General features: G+C 39.6%; 2 protein-coding genes across 4 annotated transcripts in view; both read right to left on the bottom strand.

Moving 5' to 3' along the window:
- Positions 1-2,592: 2,592 nt before the first annotated feature.
- Positions 2,593-13,396, bottom strand: ARL9 (ARF like GTPase 9). Of its 3 annotated transcripts, none has more exons than XM_080688548.1 (4): positions 13,088-13,396; positions 9,012-9,174; positions 5,716-5,891; positions 2,593-3,128 (listed from the first exon to the last, which is right to left on the bottom strand). In XM_080688548.1, exons 1-4 carry the CDS (start codon positions 13,343-13,345, stop codon positions 2,949-2,951), a joined length of 777 nt encoding a protein of 258 aa, XP_080544674.1. In that variant the 5' UTR covers positions 13,346-13,396; the 3' UTR covers positions 2,593-2,948. The 3 variants fall into 3 exon arrangements, with proteins under 3 accessions (XP_080544674.1, XP_080544675.1, XP_080544676.1); XM_080688549.1 differs by lacking the exon at positions 13,088-13,396 and adding an exon at positions 12,342-12,405 and having other exon boundaries at positions 2,809-3,128; XM_080688550.1 differs by lacking the exon at positions 9,012-9,174 and having other exon boundaries at positions 2,809-3,128; positions 13,088-13,208.
- A 3,142-nt stretch (positions 13,397-16,538) lies between these two features.
- Positions 16,539-27,020, bottom strand: part of SRP72 (signal recognition particle 72) — a 37,607-nt gene continuing 27,125 nt past the window's right edge. The window contains exons 14-19 of the mRNA XM_080662423.1: positions 26,823-26,926; positions 26,612-26,689; positions 24,819-24,956; positions 20,837-20,874; positions 18,479-18,638; positions 16,539-17,430 (exon numbers count right to left, since the gene is read on the bottom strand). Of these exons, the coding sequence (XP_080518549.1) occupies positions 17,253-17,430; positions 18,479-18,638; positions 20,837-20,874; positions 24,819-24,956; positions 26,612-26,689; positions 26,823-26,926 (696 nt within the window). The 3' untranslated portion in view covers positions 16,539-17,252. The remainder of the gene's footprint in view (positions 17,431-18,478; positions 18,639-20,836; positions 20,875-24,818; positions 24,957-26,611; positions 26,690-26,822; positions 26,927-27,020) is intronic.

Raw genomic sequence — 27,020 nt, forward strand, 5'->3', positions numbered from 1 at the left:
GAAGGAAAAACGCTAGCCACAACATTTATTGCTAAAATGCAGAATCTAAAATAAAATTAAAAAAAAAAGGTAAGGTGGAGAGGATCCAAGATGGCGGCATAGGTAAACACCTAAACTGCTGCCTCGCACAACAATTTCAAAACTACAACTAAAAGACTAAACGTCTATCACCCAGAACCACGGGAAAGCTGGCTGAGTGGAAGTTCTACAACTAGAAGGAAAGAGAAAAGAGCATTGAGACTAGCACAAGCGCTGAAAAGCTGAAGTACAGAGGCACGCATATCAGGCTGGCGGTGGGCGACTGGGAGCGCTGCTTTTTTCAACCCGAAGAGAGATAAGCTCCCAATTACGCTGAACTACAGTTTCTGGGGAGATGTGGGGGACCCAAACTCCTACGGAGAGAAGCTGGACTGTCTGCCATTGGGTCGGAAAGCAAGAGTGGCTTGCTTGCAGGGCTGCGCGCAGGAATAATTGTTTACTGCGCTGGGGCGCAAGATGCGGGGACGCAGTCGGAGACACAGAGCAGGCTAACTGGCAGCCATCGCTGTTTGCCACGCCCTAGCCTAGTGACGCCCTGAGACCCCACCCTGCACAATCTACAAACCCACCCAAGCTCCAAGCAGTGGCTTTAGCATATGAATGGCCTGCCCTATCGCAGCTTAACCTAGCAAACTTGCAGACAGCTCCAAAACCTCCAAACCCCAAGCAAAGAGGAGAAAACTGTAGTTCTCGCTGTAGCTCCTGCTGGGTGGCCTCAGACAGTAGCTGACCTGCACCCCATTGGAGATCCAGAAGCCAGTGTACCTAGTGGTCAGTGTGAGACACCAGATTTCAACTCCTCACATCCATAAGTGACACATTCAAGAGGCAGACTCAGTGAGCACCAAAGCCCCACTGAAACAAGTCCTGCACCATAAGTGTCTCCAGCGCAGCAGTTCTTCCATTATAGACACAGCGGGTCCTCACAGCCAATTGGCCTGGAGGTCAATTCCTCCCAGTGTACCAACAGCAATCAAGGCTTAACTACACCAAGACTTTGCACTCAGCCCACAAAGGGATGTACCAAGAGCGTCCTCCTCAGGTGATTGGGGAGGCTGAGCTACTGGCCCCTATAGGTCACCTACCACACAAAGCCACTCCATCAACACAGGAAAGCAACCAAAATGCGAAGACAAAGAAACATGTCACAAATGAAAGAAATGGAGGAAAGCAAACTACTGGATAACATAGAGTTCAGAACCACATTTATAAGGTTACTCAAGAATCTTCTAAAAACCGCTAAGGAAATTAGTGAGACCTTTAAGGATCTTAATGAGAATGCCAAAAAAATGGAAAAGAACCAGTCAGAAATTAAGCATACACTGTCTAAAATAAAGAATATACAGAAATTCAACTGTAGATCAAAGGACCCCAAGAATCAAACCAAAGATCTGAAATATGAGGAAACAAAAAACACCCAACCAGAAAAACAAAAAGAAAAAAGAATCCAAAAATATGAAGATAGTGTAAGGAGCCTGTAGGACAACTTCAAGCATACCAACATCCAAATTATGGGGGTGCCAGAAGAAGAGAGAGAACAAAATATTGAAAATGCATTTGAAGAAATAGTGACAGAAAACTTCCCCCACCTGGTGAAAGAAATAGACTTACAAGTCCAGGAAGTGCAGAGAACCCCGAACAAAAGGAATCCAAAGAGGACCACACCAAGACACATCATAATTAAAATGCCAAGAGCAAAAGACAAAGAGAGAATATTAAAAGCAGCAAGAGAAAAACAGTTAGTTACCTACAAGGGAGCACCCATACAACTGTCAGCTGATTTCTAAACAGAAACTATGCAGGCCAGAAGGGAGTGGCAAGGAATATTCAAAGTGATGAATAGCAAGAACCTACAACCAAGGTTACTCTATTCAGCAAAGCTATCATTCAGAATTGAAGGTCAGATAAAGAGCTTCACAGATAAGAAAAAGCTAAAGGAGTTCATCACCGCCAAATCAGTATTATATGAAACTAGAAGCCCAATGCACGAAGATTCATGCAAGAATGGGCCTTCCTTCCCCTGGCTGCCAGCACCACCTTTGCTCCAGCCGGAGCCGCCTTTCTGCCTTCCCATGCGGAATGCCCCTGGCCGCTTGGTGCCTGCGTAGGCAAATTAACCTGCCATCTTTGTTGAGCTAATTTGCATACTCGCTCCTGATTGGCTGGTGAGCGTAGTGAAGGTACAGTCAATTTGCATCTTACTCTTTTATTAGTGTAGATGCTGAAAGGTATTCTTTAAGAAGAGGAAGAAGAAAAAGGTAAAGATAAAAATTATGAAAAATACATATCTATCAACAGTGAATTTAAAAATCAAGTGAATAAAAAATCTGATGAACAGAATAAACTGGTGAGTATAATAGAATCAGGGGCATAGAAAGGGAGTGGACTGACAGTTCTCAAGGAGAAAAGGGTGTGGGTGGTGCGGGAAGAGACTGGACAAAAATTGTACACCTATGGATGAGGACAGTGCGCGGGGAGTGGTGTAAGGTCAGAGGGTGGGGTGGGAATTAGGTGGAGGGGAGCTATGGGGGAAAAGAGAGGAACAACTGTAATAATCCAAACTAAAGCTTTATTTTAAAAAATAAAAATAAAAAATAAAATGTTAATATAAATCTCATGGCATTGAAAAACTACAAATAGGATATATATTTGCTAATGTTCATTTTAATTTTGTTGCTTAAAACTCCAAATTCCTCCAAATACATTGTGCTACTAATACTTTTAAAATTCAAAATCGAAATAAAGAGATGCTTTTAATCAATTAACATTATCTTTGTATATATGCCATGCATTGAGAAAATAGGAAATGGCTTATTTTTTATTTAAAAGTGGAAACCTTTGGCTTCAAGCCTGCCATGCAACCCTCCCTGGTGACTTGTAGGTCGTGAGCCACTGTGGGCTTCGCCTAGTCACTGCATATGTGCAGCCAGGTGTGCAATCAGGTCTTTGGCATCTTGCATGGTGGACGGTATCTCTGAGCCATTCTCAGTCACTTGAGTCCCAAACAAGAACATTGTCCTGTCATTTCCCACGTCAGATAATGCCAAAGCTTCATGGATGTCTGTAATGTGATAGGCTGTTTTAAGATCCTTTAAGAATGAAAGAAAGAAATGGAAAAATTTTGGTTATTTTGCATTTATTGCTCTCAATCACCCCACATTCATTTTAATATGGAGGATATTGTGACCCCATTATTATGACCCTATTGGTTGTTGAATATAAATATTTTCATCAGAATTAAACCCATATTTATGAATTATCATCAAAAATATATTTTTAGAATAAAGTTAAACCAATATAACACCTTAATCAATTTTCTAAACAGTACAGGCAATCTGCTTCTAACTTTTTCTATTTTCCCAGAATTATATCTAATAGGATCAATTATTTTAAATTTAAAGAGATATTTCATTCATTAACTATTTTTTGTCCATATCACGTTTTATTAATTATAGCATTTGCCATTGTGAGTTTTCTTTTGTGACCATTATTTCTATTCAACCAAAAAAATTGGATCAAATTTTGCAGGGTGAAGGGAGACAGAGAGAGGAGCAGGGAGGGAATGAATTTAGAAAATGAAGTGATAGTTTAGATTTTAGGTGACATAGAAATTTGTTAAGTATGTAGTTATTACTTTATATAACTTTGTTTTCCTTTTAATTTTTACCCTCCCCCCATGTCATATAATGTCTTTTTATTTTTCAATTAGATTGCATTCAATACTATTTTGTATTAGTTTCAGGTATACTGAAAAGTAACGTGTCCCCTCAGTGTTTCTGGTGCCCACCAGGCCCATGTATACGGATCACAGCACGAAAGACTGTACTTCCTACGCTATCATCTACTAGTAGAGTTAGTGCGCACCCTCGGGGTGGTGCTCAGACATTGTAGGCAAGTAGTGCTTTAGGCGCTTACACTGACCATGCATTTTCTCTGCATTAAACACGCTTTTATATCATTCCTTTTGAGTTTATTCAACTAACTTGTTGAAAAAATTCCAATGAATTGGAATTGCTCTGGCTAAAAATACTCAATTTATATATAGACTCAAGTTAGCTTTCCCCTCATTCTAGGTCCTTCTCATTAATCTGCCTCCCGCTGTTTGAGAGTTCAAACTGCACAACACTGTTCAAAGCTGTGGACTATTAGGTGTCAGTGTCTTTATTCTGCTCACTGACACTGCAGAGACGCTCATCCCTGCTCAGCAAAATCACATGCTCACTGCTTCATCATCACTTGTACCTTTTCATTTTATTTTTCCAGTTTCCTTGCATTATTATATTGTCACTGGTTTTTAAGAGCTTGTTTATGACTAAAGATGTTAACCATTTCTCATGCATTGCAAATGAAACACCATGTTTTTGTTACTATTTTACTCTGGTGTTTTACTTTTTGGTTGTATCAAACGTGTGTATTAAATATAACCATATGCAAAAAAGAAAGAAAGAAAGAAAGAAAGAAAGAAAGAAAGAAAGAAAGAAAGAAAGAAAGAAAGAAAGAAAGAAAGAAAGAAAGAAAGAAAGAAATTGAAGTGATAGGAGAAGGAGGCCAAAAGAAGAGGACAGGTAGAAAGAGGATAAGTTGGAAAGATGGGGAAGGCTTAAAGGAGGGAAACCCACAGGGAGAGGCATAAAGAGAAGAGATTAAAACGAGACAGAAAGCCAATACTTCTGCTGCATGGCATGGTCAAACCTTCTTTAAAATCAAGACAAGACACTAGGTTAAAAGCTGCACTTTTAACTGGCTTTTGTTGTTTCATAATGTTCTCCCTAAGGTTTAGGGGATCATTTAAAAATGTCTGGGAATGATTCAAAAGTGTGTTTTGTTTTTTTTTCTTGTACCAATATGAACCTATCAGATTCCATCACTGGGAATCCATGAGGCTTCCTGATGTTCTGTACTTGGTATCTGGCTGGAGTTGATTACCTCTCTGGATGTCGGTTGTCCCAACAGACTGCCTGTCTGACTCCTGAATTCATTTAGTCTTAGGGTTTGCAGTGACTTTTATAACAGTGTTAATGGATCCAGTGACATGTGAATGATGTCTCAATTTAAGAAATTCACTGGTGGAATTGGAGAGGAAATAAATAGGAGAAGGATGGTGTTGTATGGAAAGAGGGATTCCTTGTAATGGTAAAAGCCCATCAGGGATAATTCTGATATGAACATGGGTGTGCAAAGATCTGTTTGAGTCCCTGCTTTCAATTTTTTTCATTTGCTGGATCATATGGGAATTATACATTTAATTTTTTCAGGAACCTGCCATACTATTTTCCACCAACAATACACAACATTCCATTTCTCCATGGATGCTTAATAATTTTAATGTATGTGTATGAAATAAATTCAGATCTAATTGACCTAAATTTCTTTTTACATGGTAGACACAAATATTTTGTTGAAATCAACAATCAGCAAATGTTTATTGAATTAAATTTAACACATATTTGTTAGATTCCTACTATGCCAAGGCAGTATACAAAGTATTATAAGGGACACAAAGATGAATACTAGTCTCTACATTCAAGGTGTTTATAATCCAGTAGACCTAATAAGTATAAATTGAGCTGACTGTACAGCATATTGTTCAATATTTACTTGTTAAAAGTAGAATTTCTATTTCTTGTGTTAATGATAAAGCTATTGAGTACAAATTATATGTGCACAGATTTTTACCTGTTTGTTTGCAAACACAACCAAAGGGATGATAGGGTTTATTTTAATTAGCCGATGAAGGTATTTCTTGGCTTCAGGTAACCTGTTGTGATCTGCTGAGTCCACCACAAAGATCAGCAGCATTCCCCTGGACACGTACATTTCCCAATAGGAACGGAAAGGTTCACTACCACCAACTACAAAGAAGAGTAGGGAAAGAAGACACACACAAAAAGTCACAGCCACGTTCGCCGAGGGGGGTAGGAAAGGCATGGTCACATAACTTCTGAACACTGTGCAGGGTCCTAATGCCACTGGGTTAGAGTGTGCCACCTGAGAACCACCAGAGAGACATCACTGGGGAAGGAGTGGGTGGAGATATTTACCTCCACAAGTGATTTAGTCATTCTGGAACATGAAGGTTCAGCAAGAAATACTAAATACTACAGTGGATGCCTCCTGCTGCTACACATAGCAGCCACGGCAGTCCCTGCATGTCCATCAGTTATAGCTAAAAAAAAATGGGAATAGCTACTGAAATAATTCAGGATGGTGGATTAAAACACATTTCTCTAAAATAATTTTTAGATGGACTGAATGCATTGGGTAGCCTCACCTGCACAATGTTTTCCTTTGTCAAAATCCCAGAACTAATTTCTCTTCTTAATTTTGCACTGAGAGTTAATATAATCCTGTGGGCATTCACTAATACTTGCCTCAGAGAAAAAAAGGGCCTTTGGATTATTTCATTCTACTGATGCTTCTCAGAAGGAATTTTTTGGTTAATGACAGTGTTATATACACAATGAATTTAGTTTTTATTTTTCTCCTAGGACAGGGGTTGGCAAACTATGGCCCACAGTCTAAATCTGGCCCACTGTCTATTTTTGTACAGCCCACAGAGAAAGAATGGATTTTATAGTTTTATTTTTAAAATTTTTAAATATATTTTTATTAATTTCAGAGAGGAAGGGAGAGGGAGAGAGAGATAGAAACATCAATGATGAGAGAGAATCATTGATCGGCTGCCTTTGGCACACCCCACACTGGGGATCAAGCCTGTAATCCAGGCATGTACCCTGACGGGGAATCGAACTGTCACTTCCTGGTTCATAGGTTGACGCTCAACCACTGAGCCATGCCAGCTAGGCAATTTTACAGTTTTAAACATTTGAAAGAAAAAGGAAGAGTACTATTTCATGACATGTGGACATTATACCACATTTACATTTCAGTGTCTACAAATACAGCTTTTTTAGAACAGACATGTGGATTTGATTCCATATTGTCTGTGGCTGCTTTCCCACTAGAACCTCAGAGTTGAGTAGTGGCAGCAGAGACCAGGTGGCCCACAAGGCCTAAACTATTCACTATTCGGCCTTTTATAGAAAAAGTTTGCAGACCGCTGTTTTAGGAATCAATAAAAACATTTACCATACTAATGGGAAAGGGTCTTTACATTCCATTATTTTCCTTTGTATTGAGTATTTTGTGGGTTTAATTTTTAAAGGATGTTGTATAATTTTCTAAGTTGTTCATATGATTTAAATATATTAGTTTAAATAAGAATGAACATTTGTGTTCATTTTTTCCCCCGATACCTGATATTTTACCTATGTAGGGATTTTTATTTCAGTTATTAACTTCTAACTTAACTGCAACGCAGTCAGAGAACATGCTTGTATGATGCCTGTTCCTTGGAAATGTGTTAAGCCTTGCTGTACAGCCCAGCCCAGTGAGTGGTCAATTTGATAAAAGTTCCATGAGCATTTGAGAATGTGTATTTTAGCCTTTGTGTGTAAGTAAAATAGACTAATTAGACAATTTTATATTGTCCAATAGATCGAACTTGTTAAGTTCAAAGTTTGTGCATCTTTGCAGATTTTTCTCTCCTTAATCCTATGAAAAATTGACAGACAAATATGTTGAAATCCCTCACTCCAATTATAGACCTGTCCATTTCTCCCCCTAGTTGGGTTCTTCCTTCCCTTCCTTTATTCCTTCCTTCCTTCCTCCTTCCTTTTCATTTTTTATATTTTGAAACTATTTTTTTAGCTACTTATTTGGTCAAAATAATTATTTCTCCTATAGCTTTGGGCAAGTTGAAACCTCTATTCCGAATACCATGTTTTTTTTCTTAAAGATTTGCTTACAGGTTTATCAATTTCTCTGCTCATTTTTTCTTTGTGTCGGGACGATAGCAAAATTAAAAAGGTAACTGCAGTAATCTAAGTAGGAGATAATAGAGGTTCCAACTCAAATAAGGGTAGTAGGAAAGGCTGTAACTGATGAATTTGAGATTTATTGTAAAGGTAGAAAAATTCACAGTGTTTTACTGGAGGTGGGGTACAGAAGGAGCAAACAAGGGTGACTCCGGGTTTTCTGTCTTGAGCAACTTGATGGGTCCTGACCAGTGGCTTATAAGGAAAGGAACAGATATTGAGATAACTCAAGCATTTTGTTTTGATGTTAGGTTTGAGAGGGCAATGAGACAGCCAGGTGAAATGTCAGGTGACATTTGAATACGTTTGGGGTGGATAGATAAATGTGGGAGTCATCAGCATAAAGATGGTACTTCATGCCAAGAGGATGAATGAAATCAACCAAGGAAAGCATGTAAAGAGAAGAGCACCTGATGAAACTTTGGGGAACAGCAATATTTAGAGCAGTGGGGACTCCAGAATTACTATAGAGTAGGGGCTTCTGGACTGCCATCTGTATACAAGAAGAGGTTTGGGGTTTGTCTGTAGTTGGAGTTGTAGAGAAGGAAGCACACTATATTTACTTAGATTGCATGTTTACTTGGGGTAGTAAGGGAGGAGGGAGGCTGCTATTGAAGGGGTATAAAGCCTTCCTCTCAACTGCCCTTTATCACCACCACTGTAAAAAGGAGATAAAAGAGCAGAAAGTGATTTCCCTCATAGTTCACTCTAGTATTAAACTACAAATGCTTTCTAAATCTCTAGGAAAATCTGACCCAGTATTACTTTTCTCAAGGACCCAATGTTGATAATATTATATCCTGATTAAGATATAACAAAGGAGCCCTTACCGGTTTGGCTCAGTGGATAGAGCATCAGCCTGCAGACTCAAAGGTCACAGGTTCGATTCCGGTCAAGGGCATGTACCTTGGTTGCGGGCACATCCCCAGTAGGAGGTGTGCAGGAGGCAGCTGATTGATGTTTCTCTCTCATCAATGTTTCTAACTTTCTCTCCCTATCCCTTCCTCTCTGTAAAAAAATCAGTAAAATATATTTAAAAAAAAAAAAAGATATAACAAAGGAGCTATCCTGTAACTAATGAGAAAGAGGGCTTACTTTCCAGGAACTCCATCTGGCTGTGTTCAGTGCTGATGCACACTTCATTGAAACCTTGGGTGGGTGCCTCGCTGTGCTGGACTCTATTTAAAGCTAGAGAGTAGAGAACACTGGTTTTTCCTGCTCCATCGAGGCCCAACACTAGGATATGATTATTTTTCTCCTGTGAAACAAAGGATAAATCAATAAACCTCTGCTATCAGGGCCTTATTTTCCTGGTCCCTGGCAGTGTGCCTGCCTGTGGTAGGACCCAGTAATACTTGTGGGATTGTAAACCAGAATGAAACTTCACAAAATATTTAATAACTGTACCAGTTTATATTTTATAATTAACCATTAGTTATGTGGTGTTAATTGCACATTCCATTTCCATTCTCCAACTCCTGGTCAATCTATCAAATAAATACTATATACACTGAGTGGCCAGATTATTATGACCACCCCATCAGTACTTCGTTGGGCCACCTATTGCCTCAATACTGCGGCTATTCTTCTTGGCATTGACTCCATGAGATGTTGAAAGGTGATGCGAGGAATCTGACACCATGCCTGATGAATAGCACTGTCCAGTTCTGTGAGATTTGATGGTTGTGGAACCAGCTGCCTGATGGCTCTTTTAACTTTGTCCCACAAATGCTCAATGGGATTGAGATCTGGTGATTGTGGGGGCCACCTAAGCAAGGTAAAGTCTCCCTCATGTTCTTGAAACCACTCCTGCACAATACGAGCACCGTGGCATGGCACATTGTCTTGTTGGAAGAAGCCATCTCCTTTGGGATACGCCAGCAACATGATAGGATGAACTTGATCAGCAATGATACTTAGGTATGTTGTGCTATTCAGACGTTGTTCCACACGAATTAAAGGGCTCAAATCATGCCAGGAAAACATGCCCCAAACCATAACACTGCCCCCACCAGCTTGAAGGGTTGTACTCATGTATGTGGGGTGCATGCTTTCATGCTGTTTCCGCGAAATTCTCACTCTGCCATCTGCATGATGTAACTGGAAACGTGATTCATCAGACCACATGACCTTTTTCCAATGCTCGACTGTCCAATCCTTGTGTGCGAATTGGAGACGTTTTATCTTGGTAACTGCAGACAGCAAAGGTGTTCGAACAGGCTTTCGGCTTCCATATCCCATACGATGCAGTGTACGGCTAATTTGCCTACTAACATCAGGTGGTCATAATAATCTGGCCACTCAGTGTATATATAGTATTGCTGTTTGGGATCTTGGTACCTCCATGGTGCCTCCAGTATTGACTGTGCCACCCAGCATATAAGCATCTAAGGTCTCATTGATCTGTCTTGTCCTTATAATTGGATCATTAGATTAAAAGCTCTTAAGGCAAGGTTCCCCTCTAATACTTTTAAATATAAGCATCATGATTAAATGAAAAGGCTAGGATTATAGAAGTTGCTAAATCAGTTCCATTGACAAATGAGCATATATTTCAGAGCCTGATGTTAAAACCTCTTGAAATAGATGTAAACTTTAGAAACATTCCATCAACATACCAGCCTTAGAAATTTTTATGACAAATGATTGAGGGACAACAAGGGCAAGCTGGTATGAAGAAAGAAATAGAAAGGTCAGAGTGCTCAGAAAGGTGACTTTTAGGGTACACATTTCAATGTAAATAGTAATAAATGAGCAACAATTCAGCCAGACTGCTCACAAAAAATTAATTCTATTTCCCAAACAGCCTACTAAAGAAGTTTCTCATGCACAAAAAATAAACAAAAACCCCACCAGTAAATGTCTTCAATGCCACTGTTTTAAAAATAACAATAATCTTAAATGTTGACATTAGATTTAGACTAGATTTCAGGTTAAAAAAAAAAAAAAAAGATCCCAACAGCACTAGAATGTCTATCCCACCTCTTTTATTTTATTTTTAAATAAGATTCATGTGCAAGTAAGATGTTTTAAGGTCTGGTCTAATACAGACTTGTGTAGAAAGCATGCTTTGTGAAGACTATCTACCGAATAACAGAATTTGAAAAGGTGCATGTTTGTTTTTAGAGTAAATTCTTGATGGTTTTAAAGCAAATGGTATTTCCATAGATGTTTCCTCTCTCCATCCCGATCTCATTCCCCATTCCCACCCACCTACATCTATTTTTTTAAATATATTTCTTTATTAATTTCTGAGAGGAAGGGAGAGAAAGAGAGATATATAAACATCAATGATAAGACAAAATCATTGATTGGCTGCCTCCCACATGCCCCCCCCACCCCCCAGGGATGGAGCCCACAACCCAGGCATGTGCCCTTGGCCTGAATCAAACCTGGGACCCTTCAGTCCAAAGGCCAACACTCTATCCACTGAGCCAAACCGGCTAGGGCTACATCTATTTTATTTTATTTTATTTTATTGATTTCAGAGAAGGAGAGGGAGAGATAGAAACATCAATGATGAAAATCATTGATTGGCTGTTTCCTGCCCACCCCCTACTGGGGATCCAGTCCAATGGTGACTTTCTGGTTCATAGGTCCATGCTCAACCACTGAACCACACTGGCTGGGCTGCATCTAAAAGTTATGTCATTCTGGGAGTGACTGGTAAGGAAAAGTGACTTGATGTACAAAGGAGACTTGATTGGATGGTTTAAAACTGCATCATTTAAAGCAATGGTGGCACCAAGACATGGCTACAGGGTGTGGCTTGTGTCCCCCTCATTATCTCCGCAATGGCCCTCTCAGAATACCTCAATATTTAATCAAACGTAAGATAAAATTTTTTCACATTTTAATATCTTTAAATGAGGATTTTATAATCCATGGTATGTCTTACTTTGGTTGGAAACCTTTTTTTTTCTTTCTTTCTTAGTGGTACCTAAAATAATGGCCTCTTAGAGCCTGTGAAATATCGTGAGAAAAAAAGTTCCCTACTCCCTTCCCAACCACATCGCTGGCCCTAAGTTCATCCACCCTATCTAGAAATTCAGCAGGCACTTATGCTTTACATTTTGCTTACTTTTTAGTCTAAACGACACGCTTCATTATGTTTATAATATAAGGAAATCTGGGATTACTGTAGAGCAACAGTTCAGACACAAAAATGTGATTCCGAACACCACTGTTTGTCAGAAGTTATTCCTTTAATTACAGGTGGATCTACGCAGTCTGTGTTTTACCAAAGATCAAATCTATATGAATAATTACATTGTTTAGAACTGGAAGCAGCTGTGAGCCCAGGAGCTCATGCGCACAGAGCTCACTAAGCTGACCCAAATGATGCCTGGCTTTTCTTTCCTCTCCCCACCCCACCCCCAATCTTAAAATGTGATAAAATACACATAACAAAATGTATCATCTTACCAGTTCTAAGCGTAGTTGAGTGGTATGAAACACAGTCATTCATAATGTTGTGCAACCATCACCACCATCCATCTCCAGAACTCTTTTCATTTCGTAAAACAAACTCTGTTCTCATTAAATACTAACTCCCCGTTCTCCCTCCCCCAGGAGCCGGCAGCCACCATTCTATTGTCTCTATGGTTTTGACTACTCTAGGTACCTCATATAAGTGAAATCATAGGTATTTATCTTTTAGCTTCTGAGACCTCTGTTAAACCTTTGTGACCATCCCTTCTGGATGTCCGAAAACAATGGAAGCAGTAACCACAACGCCCACAGAAAATGTCCAAACAATTCAAAAACCCAGCCGGCACAAATTCGGAAGCCCGCACCTTCCGCCAAAGAACTTCCTCAACGGAGAGGACTTGGAGAGAGCGAGCTCGCGTGCAGGGAGCGTTCAGGGCGGGGTTTCTGTGTTGGGGGTTTCTGTGTTGGGGGCGGTCTGTGACCTGGTTCTGAGCAGTGGAAGAGGGGGGGCCGCAAAAGAACCTTCCCCTGCGTCTCTTCTTCAACACTGGATTGTGTTAAGACGCAGGTCAGGGTTAGGGTGAGGATGGGCAGGGGAAGGGGCAGTAGAAGCCTGACACAGGTACCAAGACCCCGAAGCAGACCCCATTCCCTCCCGCCTGGGTAGGGGCCTGGGACGTAACAGAGCTGGCGCTCCGGCCTGAACAACGGCCCCCAAGGCCGAGGCATCAGTCTCTTACCGGCGGCTCCAGCAGGGGCTTTCCTAAGACTCTGTTGTCGTCCTCTTTTCCCTTAAATTGTTCCTTCTCTTTCTCTTTCTCCCACTCTTTTTTCTTTTCCTCCTCTTTACTTCTACTTTTCTCCTCCTTCCCTTTTCCCTTCTCCTTTTCTTTATCCTTAGTTTTCTCCTTCTCCGCCTCCTTCCTTTTCTCTTTTTCCTCCTTTCCTTTTTCCGGCTCCTTTCCCTTCTCTTTCTTCTTGACCTTCCCCCTCTCCATCTTCACAGTCCCCGTTTCCTTCCCTCCTGCGCGCCCGCACGCCGGAGCAGCGGTCCTGAGTCTCAGCAGGTGTGGCCCTTGTGGGGGCGGGGAGGGGGGGCGCAAGCAGTCGTAGACCCACGTAGATCCACGTGGCGTAGACCACACCCGCACTCACTGCGGCGTGCAGGCTGCCACCCACCCGGCATCTGGTACACGCTCTCATCTCCCGGGGCTGCGTGCTGCATATTCGCCAAACCTGAGGGCAGAAGGCGGCGAAGGAGCTAGAGGGTCAGGTCCAGACAAAGGGATCCTGAAAGCCCTGCGTGGCAGGTTGGCAACGCAGGAAAAAGCGTCTCCAGGTGACACTCCTTCGGGAGGGGCACTATGGCGCGATTCCCTTGAGCTAGGCAGGGTATCTCAAAAAGGCCTTTTCCACGCGGCCCAGATTTAAGCGTCTCACCTCTCCCGAGTCATCCCCACGCCCACCCAGCTCAAGGGTCTCCCATCAGAAGAACCCCCAGGGGTCAGAGTGCTGAGCCCCCAGAGGATTCCCCGCCGATCCCATTAGTAATCGCAAGCCTGGAAAGTGAAGTCCGGTATCTCCTCGCCCTCCAGCCTGTGCCAACTTAACTAGTAGTATCGAAATTGTCCAGGATGTTCAGGGAAAAACAGGAACGTGAATGGTCCCGATATCAAATTCTCGTATTTCGCTTTTTAAAATTCTTGATCAAATTAAGTCTGCCAGGATCATAGCTACTAGGAATGCAGGGTATTAAAAAAAACAACTAGCCCTAGCCGGTTTTGCTCAGTGGAGAGTGTTGGCCTGTTGATTAAAGAGTCCCAGGTTCCATTCTGGCCAAGGGCACATGCCCGGGTTTTGGGTCCAATTCCACCTCCCCTGCCACCCCCTGTCCCCCGCCCAGGGGGCATAAAGGAGGCAGCTAATCAATGATTCTCATTATTGATGTTTCTCTCTCTCTCCCTTCCTCTCTGAAAAAAAAAATCATTTTTTTGCTCCAAATGATCTAATATGCAACAAATTAGGAAATCCACAGGGCTTTTCAAAGGTTGTGTAATGTTTCTTAACTGAGTATATGGATGTTCTTTTATTTTGTTGAATTGGACCCCAGTATATTTCACAAACTAACAAAATTATCTTACACAATAAACTGACTTTTCTTCATCAGCTCTATGTTTCAATTAGGCTTGTAAGGAACAATGAATGAATGGCAGTATCCAGAAGGCTTTAGTGATGCAACTGTGTTTAAGGTTAGCAGTGTCCAAGTAGTCTTGAAAATGCTGTGCTTAATAACTTAATGTTTGCTCCTCAATTTATTTATATACACTTACCAACATGATGGATTTTCAGTGAAGTTAAAACTGGGGTCTCTCAACCCCATTAGATTAGTTTTGTGGCTTTGCAGGAAAGGTCGGAGAGAATTTTATTTTATTTTATTTTATATTTTTACTATAGGCCCGATACACGAAATTTGTGCAAGGACCTTGGCCCTGGCCCCCCACACGCTGCAGCTTTATCTAGAAGGAAGGACATCCAATCTAATTAGCATATTACGCTTTTATTATTATAGACTGATTTCAGAGAGAAAGGGAGAGGGAGAGAGAGATTGAAGCATCAATGATGAGAATCACTGATCACCCACAACCCGGGCGTGTGCCCTTGACCAGAATTGAACCCAGGACCCTTCAGTCCATAGGCCAATGCTCTGAGATTTTTAGATACTCAGTTTAAAAAATTCTCAGATGTACCAACCAGGAAGTCCTCCATAAAATACCAACACCCAAAACATCTTAATCCATACTCACTGCTAGAATATTTTATTTTAAAATGTGCCACAGTGAATGATGTATCCATATTGGTTTTTATAAATGTAGACATACACATATATACAAAGTGTATATGTCACTGGTGAAAAACCTGTCCAAAAGATAAATAATTACCAGAAAGTTAATGTAGATGTTTACACTTAATTTGACAATAACTTCTTTGAACTGAGGTTTCAGTTGCTTAGTAATGACTGGTAATAGCAATGACTGGCTACAGAACCCGTAAGTTTCACTTTGTGTCTTGTGTCAAAATTTTCAATGATAGATAATTTTCACCAAAATTTGGTAGCTTAGTTAAACCAAAAAAGTGATTATCTTTCACCACAAAAATTCAATGGAATCCTAAAAAACAAATTTACTAACAATTATTCTTGTAATGGGGCATATATTTAGAAGGAATGAATATCTGTCACTCTTACCAAAAGACTCTTCTCTGAGAGCTCAAAAAGTATTATGCCATAATAAATCATTCATATATAAGCTGGTCTCTTGTTTAGATGCCACTGCAAATTCTGATTATGTTAAACAGAAAGGCAGCACCAAATTTCTTACTCTTGTAAAGGAGGAAAGCCTTTTAAAAAACTCTTTGAATATGTTTCAGTATGTTCAGAGTCAAACACAGCAGCACTTTATTGACAAGGATGGAGTAATACGATCACAAGGAAATAAGTCTTAAATCTAAATTCAATGCTATCTGGGGTAGCATAAAATGAATACTAGACAGAGTGGACATCTGTCTCACAGCTGTTCAATGGGAAAGTGGCTTATAAGCAAGGGAAGACCAGAGCAACACCAACACCGCATACCTGACTGTATAATACTCCATCACTTTGGGAAGGGTAATGTATAGTCACACCCCTAACTAGAAAAAGGAGCCATCTGAGTATTTATTAATTGCGCCACACAGTTCTGTTAAGTTTTAATACTGTCTGCTACTGAACTCTGGTATTGATTTCTTCTCTACACAGGAAGTCAATGTTCTTGCTCTTGATAGGGGACATTAAATCTGACTGAGACCATCCAAACCCATTTGACCTAAGAACACTGGGTCTAAGGGTCAGTTTCTTACAACATTGATGTTTTCTTTGAGTTCTTTATAGTGCTAAGTAAGCAAAATGTTATCATAATCTGAAAATGATATGGGGGCACAAAGGAGTCCTAATTTATATACATGTGTATATATGCATATACACATACATACTTTCTATTACTATATATATGTATGTATGTATATACATATATATATACATATATATATAATATCTTATATTCCAGTATCACATAACAGAGAATTTATGGTAAAAATTAATCAAGACATTTGGTTTTCTTATGGCCACTCATGTAACAAAGTGAAGAACACCAGTGTATTAATAAGGTCCCTTTTTATCACATGATATTTCTAGTGGATAATTGGAATGCTCAGAAGATTCCACTTTCAGTCTCCCAAGACCTTCTAAGACATAATTTAAAGTGGGACTAGATAAGAACAAGTGTCTTTAAACTCTAGTTAAAACAGCAGAAGTAACTTCTGTTTATAACCTAGGACCGTGGTCGGCAAACTGCGGCTCGCGAGCCACATGCGGCTCTTTGGCCCCTTGAGTGTGGCTCTTCCACAAAATACCACGGCCTGGATGAGTCTATTTTGAAGAAGTGGCATTGGAAGAAGTTTAAGATTAAAAAATTTGGCTCTCAAAAGAAATCGTTGTACTGTTGATATTTGGCTCTGTTGACTAATGAGTTTGCCGACCACTGACTAGGAAACCTTAGATAACATGCCTTGTTTGTGAAACTGAAAAAACACCATCAAATCAGCACACAAAGAAACAGATATCAAGGTAGGTAAATCCCAATTATTTTGAGTCCTCATCATCTGTGCAAAGCTAGGTGGTACAAGTAGGCTAAGTCTGACTAGGCAGAGTTTGAGGAAGATGTTTTCCTTTTTGATGCACAAAAAAATAATCTGATGAAAATGTGGGGATGGGAGAGGGAGCAGCTCTGTGCTTCTTGCTGTGTTACCTTTATTATGTTCCTAGTGTCACTAAGACTAGCTGAAAAATAGTCTGCAACAAGAATGTTCTAATCACCAGCCACCTTTTCCACCTTTCTTCTTTTTCTGTTGCTGTTTCTTTTTTGTTGCTGGAGCCCCTGCAGGTTTCTGGTGTCTTGGGGGTATGATATTACTTGTAGATGCAGATGCTGTTGCTGCACTGCCAGGTCTTGGGGAGGTGGGTGGGCTGCTCACAGTTTTACTGGCATCCCTGCAATCATCAGATCAGGAAAGTGTTGGTCATTCATACATTCAATAAAGAAAACGGCTATAAAAACATACACACGTGAATTTCACTTTCCACCCCTAACAATCTCCCACACATTCTATTTTAAAGTGGGTTCCCCAACTCTTTATCCATTTCCCTTTTGAATAAAATGTTTACTGCTTTATAATCAAAGGATAAGTACTACATGCCAATTCTTAGAAGGCTTAGAAAATAAAGAAAAAATTTTAAATGACATATAATCCTACCATGTACAAATGAGTTATTTAGTAAAAATTTTTTTAAACCCTCACCCAAGGATATGTTTTTACTGATTTTACAGAGAGAGGAAAGGAGAGGGGGAAGGAGAAACATTGATTGGTTGCCTTCCATACATGCCCCAACTGGGGATCGAACCACTACCTAAGTATGTGCCCTGACTAGGAATCAAACCCACAATCTTTTGGTGTACTGGACGACGCTCCAACAAACTGAGCCAGGGCAGTAACTTTTTTTTTAAAGAGAGAGTAGAAGAGAGGAATAGAGGAGGAGAAAGAGAGAAAGAGGAGAGAGAAACATCGACTGACTGGTTGCCTCATGCATACTCCCGATCAGGCCGGGGTTCAAGCCTGCAACCCAGGTACATGCTCTTGACTGGGAATCAAACCCTCAGCGATGTGGGCTGATATATAACCACTGAGCCACACCAGCCAGGGCTGTAATTTTTTTAATACTTCTTTTTAGTCACATTATTTATATCTTTGTTCTAGATATTTAGTTTGTTGAATGACTCAGTGTATGTAGCTTACTTCTGAAGTTACTGGAATCCTATTATTTATGATACAATCTTACAATCCAAGTATTTAGAATACAATCCAACCAGAAATACCACATTTTCTTTCCTTTACAATAGCGTATTGCAAAACATCAAAAATACCTAACTGTACTTCTCATACTTAAAATACCATTTAAAATTCACACTAATGACCCTGAGTCAATCTCAGAAAGATCAACCTATGCTCTGAGTGACCTCAATCGTGAAGCAATGACTTACAGTTCAGATGAAGCTCCTGCAGTTGCTCCCTGGGTCCCCTTTCCAATCTGATCCTTCTTCTTACCCTTCTTTCTTCCCCGGTAGTAAGACCGCTCACGCATTGGTAGCCATCTTTCTGGATCTGGAGTCACTTTTGGATCATAATTCTTGGGCAGTTTTCCTGTGTAACAATTAATTGATAAAGAAATGAGGAATCTGTCCATAATGTTTTCAAGGTAGTCATTTAAATATTATGTCCAAGACTTGGGATAAATAACATTAAAACTAAAATAAGTTTATTTGAGAAAGTTTTATTAATATGATCAGGGAAAAAGGCACTATTCCTAAGCATGACACAATATTCAGAAGATATAAAGGAAAAGATTTCACAGATGTATTTATATAAAAAAATTAAATTTTCATTTGGTAAAAGATATATTGTAAGAGAAATAATTTAAAAATATATATTAAATAACAGAGCAGTTAACATTCTTAATATAGAATAAGTTCTTGATAATCAAGAGGTAAATCTTATGAAGAAAAATGGGCATAATTGTAATTAGAGTAAGCCAGGAGAACTAAGTCATTAATCATGTGAAAAGATACTCAACCTCACTAAAAGAAAAATCTACCAAACTAACAAATATTAAAAGCAGTAATAATATCCAGTGTTGATGAGATAATGGGAAACACTCAAAAACCACTACAGAAGTGTTTACTGGTACAGCCTTTGTCAAGAGTAATTTATTGGCAGTACCAGTCAAAATTTATACTTCTAGAAATTTATTCTGTAGAAATCCATAAGAATATTCTCTGACAGTCTTTAAAATAGCAAACTAACTTAAATGTCCATCAGTAAAAGAATGATGAAATAAACTACAGTATACCCCTACTATAGCAAGCTATACAATGGGTTAAAAAGTGAAGTACATCCAGATTTAATAACTTGGAAAAAGTCTACACAATACAGTCTAAAACAGAAGATTAAAAGAAACTATCCTGATATGTTCATATCACCTTTGTAAAAAAATCTTTTATTGACTGACCATGTAAATGTATATGTATATTCTATATAAAAAAAAAGTTAATTACTTCTTGGAGCATGAATTTGGAGTTGGGAGTTTTTACTCTTTATGCAATTCTATTACTTTTGTTTATTTTTATTTTACTTTGTTTTTAGAATAAGCATATATCAATTGTAAGTTTTAAAATATGCCTATCTGGAAACCACAAAATATAGAAAAAAGTCAAATTGCAGGTTATTGTTATCTGTAGTTAGAACTTGTTCCCTTAAAGTATTACTAATACATAAAACACAAAACAATTTCTAAGAACTGTAAAGAACTAGTAAGACTTCTAATTAAAGATAGTGGCTTGAATGCAATCAGCTTCTGCACTGTACCAAAACTCCACTAAAATGACAATAAACACATTAAAAAGAACACTAGGAGAAAACATATTATCAATTCAATTTTGGAAGCCAGAGAATAGATGGAGGAGTAGTAATAATCTTAGCAGATTTGGGAAAGCTGAATTCTTAGATGGCAGTGGGCAAAATTAAGAAGCAACCTGATTTAGACCACAGATTTCCCAAAGATAACCTCAGGAACAGATAACCTCGGATTAGGTGAAGCCAAGTATTGTAATTCCACCCACTCCTGCCATAGATTAAGCTGAAGCCAATCAATGGATGGCATTCCCCTGGATAGTTCAGGGCTGGACACTGGCCAATGGTATCCCAATCAGATTAATGGGATAGATTTATCAAATGCAAAGGGACCCTCTTTGTTCTGACGGATATAAATGACAAGTATGTGGCCCTATTTCCAACAAACATCACAAGACTCTAATGGGATTCAGTTTTATGCAAGGCAGAACAAAGAGATACAACTACTGGATCAACCAACTTTGATTTTGATGCTAACATCAATGACAGTTTCATAAACAACAAATTTTCTTAGACCAGTTTGATGGACTTCTATGATACTTACAGCCAAAAGCACCCTAATGTATCAGGGTTTACTATGAGCCAGACAGTGTTCTAAGAGCTTTACATGCAGTATCTTATTTAATTCTATGAGATATATACCACCAAATTCCATTTTACAGATAAAAAAACTCAAGCAGGAATGTTAAGTAATCTGTTCACAGTCATAGTGAAAGAGCAATGTTACTCAAGCAATAATCTGAATTTAGGAAATCAAACTCCAGAGTTGTACTCTTTAATGTAATAAAATTAAATATTAGCTATAGTTAAGACAAAACTCAAGTGTTCAAAGATAAGAAGAGAGGACAATATATTTGAAGGTTTTTATATAGGGCTAAACTCAAGCTTTTATCTTGTAGAAAGAAATCTAAAGACTTTTTAAAAAGCCTTACCCTTCTTTTTTTTCTTCTTCTTTTTCAAATCTCCCTGTCTACAAAGAGAACAAAAATCATTACCATCAACATGATAAAATACAGAGCATTACACATGTGCAAAAGAATAATCTGAGCCAAAACCGGTTTGGCTCAGTGGATGGAGCGTCAGCCTGCGGACTCAAGGGTCCCAGGTTCGATTCCGGTCAAGGGCATGTACCTTGGTTGCGGGCACATCCCCAGTAGGGGGCGTGCAGGAGGCAGCTGATCGATGTTTCTCTCTCATCGATGTTTCTAACTCTCTATCCCTCTTCCTTCCTCTCTGTAAAAAATCAATAAAATATATATATATAAAAAAAGAATAATCTGAGTACTTTATCATAAAGGTGTTCAAGATTTGCTAAGTGAGGGCTCACCAAAGTTAATAAATAGACTAGTTGGGATGTTTATTTAGGTTAAATTAAATCAAGCTTCATACATTGTAATTTATAGGAGAGGGTTTAGAAAAGAGAGGTGACAATTGTTTTCAGAAAACAGATACCATTTACATTGGCACATGCATATTAAACTTTATGTAAAAAGATAAGAAACTTGCACAAGCATCAAAATCTACAATAAGTTACCTCATGTTTGGCAAAATTCAAGAACAGATCATTAAACTCTTTGTTAGAAGGAAATGTACAGGTATAATACATGCAAAGAATATCTTTGGTACGTTATGTAAGATAAGTAACATTGGTTTTGAACTTTGGAGGGAGAAGGGCAGAGAGTGATGGAAGGCATTTTATTCTGCAATTTTTTATTTTACAGTTTATATAGGGCTAAATTTGTGAGTTTATTGAATTTTTGTTGTTGTTGATCCTCACCTGAGGGTATTTTTTTCATTGATTTTTAGAGAAAGTAGAAAGGAGGGAGGGAGGGGAGAAAGGGGTGAGGGGGAAAGAGAAGAAGGGAGAGAGAGGGGGAGAGAGAGAGAGAGAGAGAGAGAAACATCGATGTGAGAGAGACACATTGATTGTGTGTGCCTCCGTATGCACCCCGACCAGGGCTAGGGATCAAACCTGAAATCCAGGTACATTGCTTGAACAGGAATGAAACCCACAATCCTTCAGTGCTCGGGTCGATGCTCTAACAATTTAGCCACACCAGCCAGGGCTACTGAATGTTTTAGGTAATAAAATCTTTATTTAAAGTACACTGGCCCCCCTTCCCAACTAAAGGGCACTAAAAAGAGCATAAGAAGTCAAGAAAACACTCAAAATAATTGCTAAGTCCTCTGACAGTGATAGTAAAAAAAAAAAAACAAAAACACAAAATAACCCCACAGTTGAGCCAGTGTGGCTCAGTGGTTGAGGGTCAACCTATGAACCAAGAGGTCATGGTTTGATTCCAGGTCAGGGCACATGTCTGGGTTGTGGGCTCAATCCCCAGTAGGAGGCGTGCAGGAGAGAGCTAATCAATGATTCTCTCTCATCATTAATGTTTTCTCTCCCTCCCTCTTCCTTCCTCTGAAATCAATAAAAATATATCCTATATAATAAAAGGCTAATACGCAAATTGACCAAACAGCGGAAGGACCAGTTGCTATGATGCGCACTGACCACCAGGGGGCAGACACTCAACACAGGAGCTGTCCCCTGGTGGTCAGTGCACTCCCACAGGGGAAGCACCACTTAGCCAGAAGCCAGGTTCACAGCTGGCAAACACAATGGCGGTGGCAGAGCCTCTCCCGCCTCCAAGGCAGCACTAAGGATGTCCGACTGATGGCTTCGGCCCGCTCCCTGTGGCGAGTGGGCCTAAGCCGTCAGTCAGACATCCCCCAACGGCTCCTGGACTGTGAGAGGGCACAGGCCGAGCTGAGGGACACCCCCCTCCCGAGTGCATGAATTTCATGCACCGGGCCTCTAGTACTTTAATAAAAGGAACATATACAAAATATCTCTGGCCCTGACCGGGTGGCTCAGATGGCTGAAGCATCATCCTGTACACAAAAATTGTGCAGGTGCAATTACCTGTCAGGACACACCTAGGTAATGGGTTCGATCTCCAATCAGGGCACCTACGGGAGGTAACCAATCAATGTTTCACTCTCACATCAATGTTTCTCCCTCTCCCCCTTCCTCTCTTTCTAAAATCAATAAATATCTCAAGTGGGCAATTTTTAAAAAGTCATTTTATCAAGTTATTCATTGTGAGTTCTTTCAGGGTACCCTATAGCAGTAGTCGGCAAACTCATTAGTCAACAGAGCGGCAAACCGCAGCTCGCAAGCAGCATGTGGCTTGCAATCCGCAGTTTGAGCTTCATCTCTCCCTTAGACTATACATTGTCTTCCTACAAATCATACCTCCAATTTCCTAGAGGTTCTCTACCATTTCCTACTTCTTTGCTTTTGCTCACACTGCCTAACTCTTCTGTTTCATTTTCTTCAAGTCAACCCAATTACCTCCTCCATGAAGTGCTTTCTAACCTCCCAGTGTCCCCAGGAAGATCCATCCCCTCTAGTGTACTCCCAAATGCCCTGTACAATCGTAGCACATGCAATCTTTATTACAATTACTGCTTACATATACTTCCCTCTGCTATACTTAAGTTCTTATGAGGGCAAGGACCATGATTTATATCTTGTCAACAACATAGTGTATCTTGAAAAGTAACTAAATGGTTGTATCCAAAAGTTAACATAAAATAAAAGACATTAATAATGTTTAATGAAAATACTGTGCAGAAATTTAAAAGCTTAAAAGCCCAGCCGGTGTGGCTCACTGGTTTGAGTGTCAACCTATGAACCAGGAGGTCATGGTTCAATTCCCCGTCAGGGCACATGCCCAGGTTGTGGGCTCAATCCCCAGTAGGGGGTGTGCAAGAGGCAGATGATCAATGATTATCATCATCTCTCCCTCTCCCTTACTCTCTGAAATCAATAAAAATATATATTTTTTAAAAACCTCAATGTACATCTTAGTAATTGTACAGGATTAGAAATGAACTGTATGTTCTTACTAATTACCCAGCCCTGTTTTGAAAGAGAGGAAAAAATACTGAAAATATTTAAATAGGCATTATTTAAAAATTCCCTTAAGATCTGGCTTAGATTTATTTCATCCTGGAGTTCTTCATAAGGCTTGAAATCAGAATCATATGATAAAACGGAACAATGTCATATCTCTGAGACAATTCCCTACTTAATTTTTTAAATTCTATTACGATGATAATATTTTTTTATATCAAACACAGAGTTCATAATGAAGTCAATCATATAAAGTTGGTACTGATATTGTTTCAAAGTTACAAAAAAAATTAGATTTTGAAAGGTTTTCAAAAAAGGAGAAAATAGTGAAAAAGTAAGAAAGCCCCAAAACTGAGGAAATGTTTTATCTCTTCCATTCTCTATTCATCCTGAGTCAAAAATAAAATCTTAAACATTTACCATAGGTCTCTGCTTTTCTTGAGATGGCAATGTAGAATAAGGAAAAAATTGAAATTTGACTTTATATAAGTTAATGAAGTTGGCTAACCTTTCCTCCAAATCAGCAAAATAAAAATCAGAACTGTGGTTTAGAATTACTAAATGATATACTAAATGTATATTAATAACTTAATAGGTTAATAAAGTAGGGCCCATCCAGCCAATGCATAAATAGCATATGTCTGCAAGACTTAGTAAATGAAAGAAAGCAAGTTCGAAAACACTAAGCACAATGGAACCCCACTTCTGTAAAAAACAAAAATAATCCAATCTAAGAAAAATATTTCTAATTCACCTCTGTGTGTAAATACAAAGAAAAAGATATGAAAGGATACACACTAAGTTAATACCAGAAATTAATTCTGGACCAGAGAGGAGGGAGGAAACGAGGACTAATCGAGTTGGGCACAGAAAAAAGAAGGGAAAAGAAACAAAGGGGATTTAAACCTTACTGACATGTAACTTTTGTAAGGGTATTTTTACTCCTTATATCACTTAAAATCAGCATTAGTGCATGTTAGAATGAAAAACATTACCCTTGATCCTTTGGTTGACTATCTCCAGCAACTTTTCCGCCCTTCTTCCGAACGTACGTAGCACCTGGAGAATTTTCAAGAGCCTCAACATCTACTTTCAGAGACATACTATCTGACGAGGGCAAGTGTTTACTAAGACTGGGAGAGAACAGGAGTTCAGGAACACGATATAAATACATATATATGCCTAACAATATATCTATGCCTATAGAGAAACACACTGTCTTTATTTGATGCCCTTTGTCAAAAGCAAAAAACATCCTTAAATCTTTTATAAAACAACAAACCGGCAAGTCATAAAGTCAATTATCCTATCTAATAAAGAAGGAATATGCTAATTGACCATCATGCCCTCAGAAAGATGGCAGCGCCCACAGCCAATAAGGAGGGAATATGCTAATTGACTGCCACACCCTCAAAGATGGTGGCACCCACAGCCACAAGATGGCGGCGCCTAGTCCCCTCAGCCCTGCTAGGACAGCAGGCACAGGGCATGGCCAGGCCCACACCCAGGTGGGCCTGGCCGCTCCACGTGCCTGCTTCCAGAGTCTCCCAGTCCCCTCAGCTCCCCAGACGCCCCGGGCCGGCCCGAGGCGCAGGCAAGACTTGGATGTTGGCTGCCCAGCCGCCTAGGGCTGGCCCGAGGCACAGGCAAGCCTTGGATGTTGGCTGCCCAGCCGCCCAGGGCCACCCCAGGCTCAGGTAACCAGAGCCAGCTGAGGCTTGTTCTGAGGGCAGTGGCAGCAGCAGAGGTGTGATGAGGGTGTTGCCTTCCCCTGATCACCGGGTCGCCTCCCGCCCCTGAGGGCTCCCGGACTGTGAGAGGGGGCAGGCCGGGCTGAGGGACCCCCGCTCCAGTGCATGAATTTTCATGCACCGGGCCTCTAGTATATTATATATTGTGAAAGGAAAACTCAAAAAATGACTTATCTTCTAATCATCTATTCCTTAACTCAGTGACATACTTCTAGGTCATGGCCTAATAAAAACTCCATTCCCCAAAACAGCTATCAAGAGCATAAAACACAGACTTGCTCAATGCAAAGGTTTTGACTTACGGCTTCTTAACATTCACCACCCCACCCACCTCAGTTTTGGGAACACACCCATATTGGAGTAGCACACATGATCCAAACTCAGCCAATCAGGGCACCATTCTCTCATCGTTTGAGATGGGCATGTGACACAAAATAGTTCAATCAAAGTGACACTTCAGAATCATGTACTAGTATAAAAAAAAATACATTTTTTGTGGTTTTGTTTGCTTTTTGTTTATTGTTTTGTTTTTTGCTGTTGAACTTAAACATGGAGATCTAAGCTATATGTTAAGAACTTCATTTTTGGTTGTGGATCAAGCTGTACCCCAAGTTGGATCTACCACTGTATTTTTCAGTCATACTGATCACTAAATTCTCATTTTTGTTTTTACTAGTTAGAAGGGGGTTTTGGCCCTAGCCAGTTTGACTCGGTGGATAGAGCATCAGCCTGTGGACTGAAAGGTCCTGCATTCAATCCCAGTCAAGGGCACATGCTCAGGTTGTGGGCTCAATCCCTAGTGGGGGGCGTGCAGGAGGCAGCCGATCAATAATTCTCTCATCATTGATGTTTCTATCTCTCTCTCCCTCTCTGATTAAAAAAATAATAAAATAAAATAAATAAAATAAAATAAAATAAAATAAAAAGAAGGGGGTTTTGTTTGTTGAAATTTACAACAGAAAAAGTCCTAGTCAAACAGGTACTGGAAGAGATCTACTATGCAACTTGAGGGCTGCTTGGAACAATCAAAAGGATACGCTTTTGCTTTCTCAGGATCTACTAGTGAGTAAGCAGAAATAAGCTGCGCCAGGGTATGAATATCTTTTGGATTTTGTCTAAAAGAAGAAATAAAAAAGTTATTCAACAATTTATAAAACTGAAGAAAACATAAACAAGCAAAATAATTCACTCATATCAAATAACAGCAATAAAATCTGGATTTCTACATCTCCACCTTTCAGAGCTTACTTCCATAGCTGTTCTAGGTCACTAATTGCTTCCTTCTTCCGCCCATATTTGAGTTTGAAATTTGCAGCTTCTCTTATCAAGGACAAATGAGCAGGAGATTTAGGCTACAGTTTGAATAAAAAGAGAAAGAAAAGTTTTAAGCTAAATATTTAGCAAGTTAATGAAGTTATATTCATTAGACCTTTAAAATGGGCCTAG

The sequence above is a fragment of the Plecotus auritus genome, assembly GCF_963455305.1.
Source record: "Plecotus auritus genome assembly, chromosome: 1".
Taxonomy (NCBI): Eukaryota; Metazoa; Chordata; class Mammalia; order Chiroptera; family Vespertilionidae; genus Plecotus; species Plecotus auritus.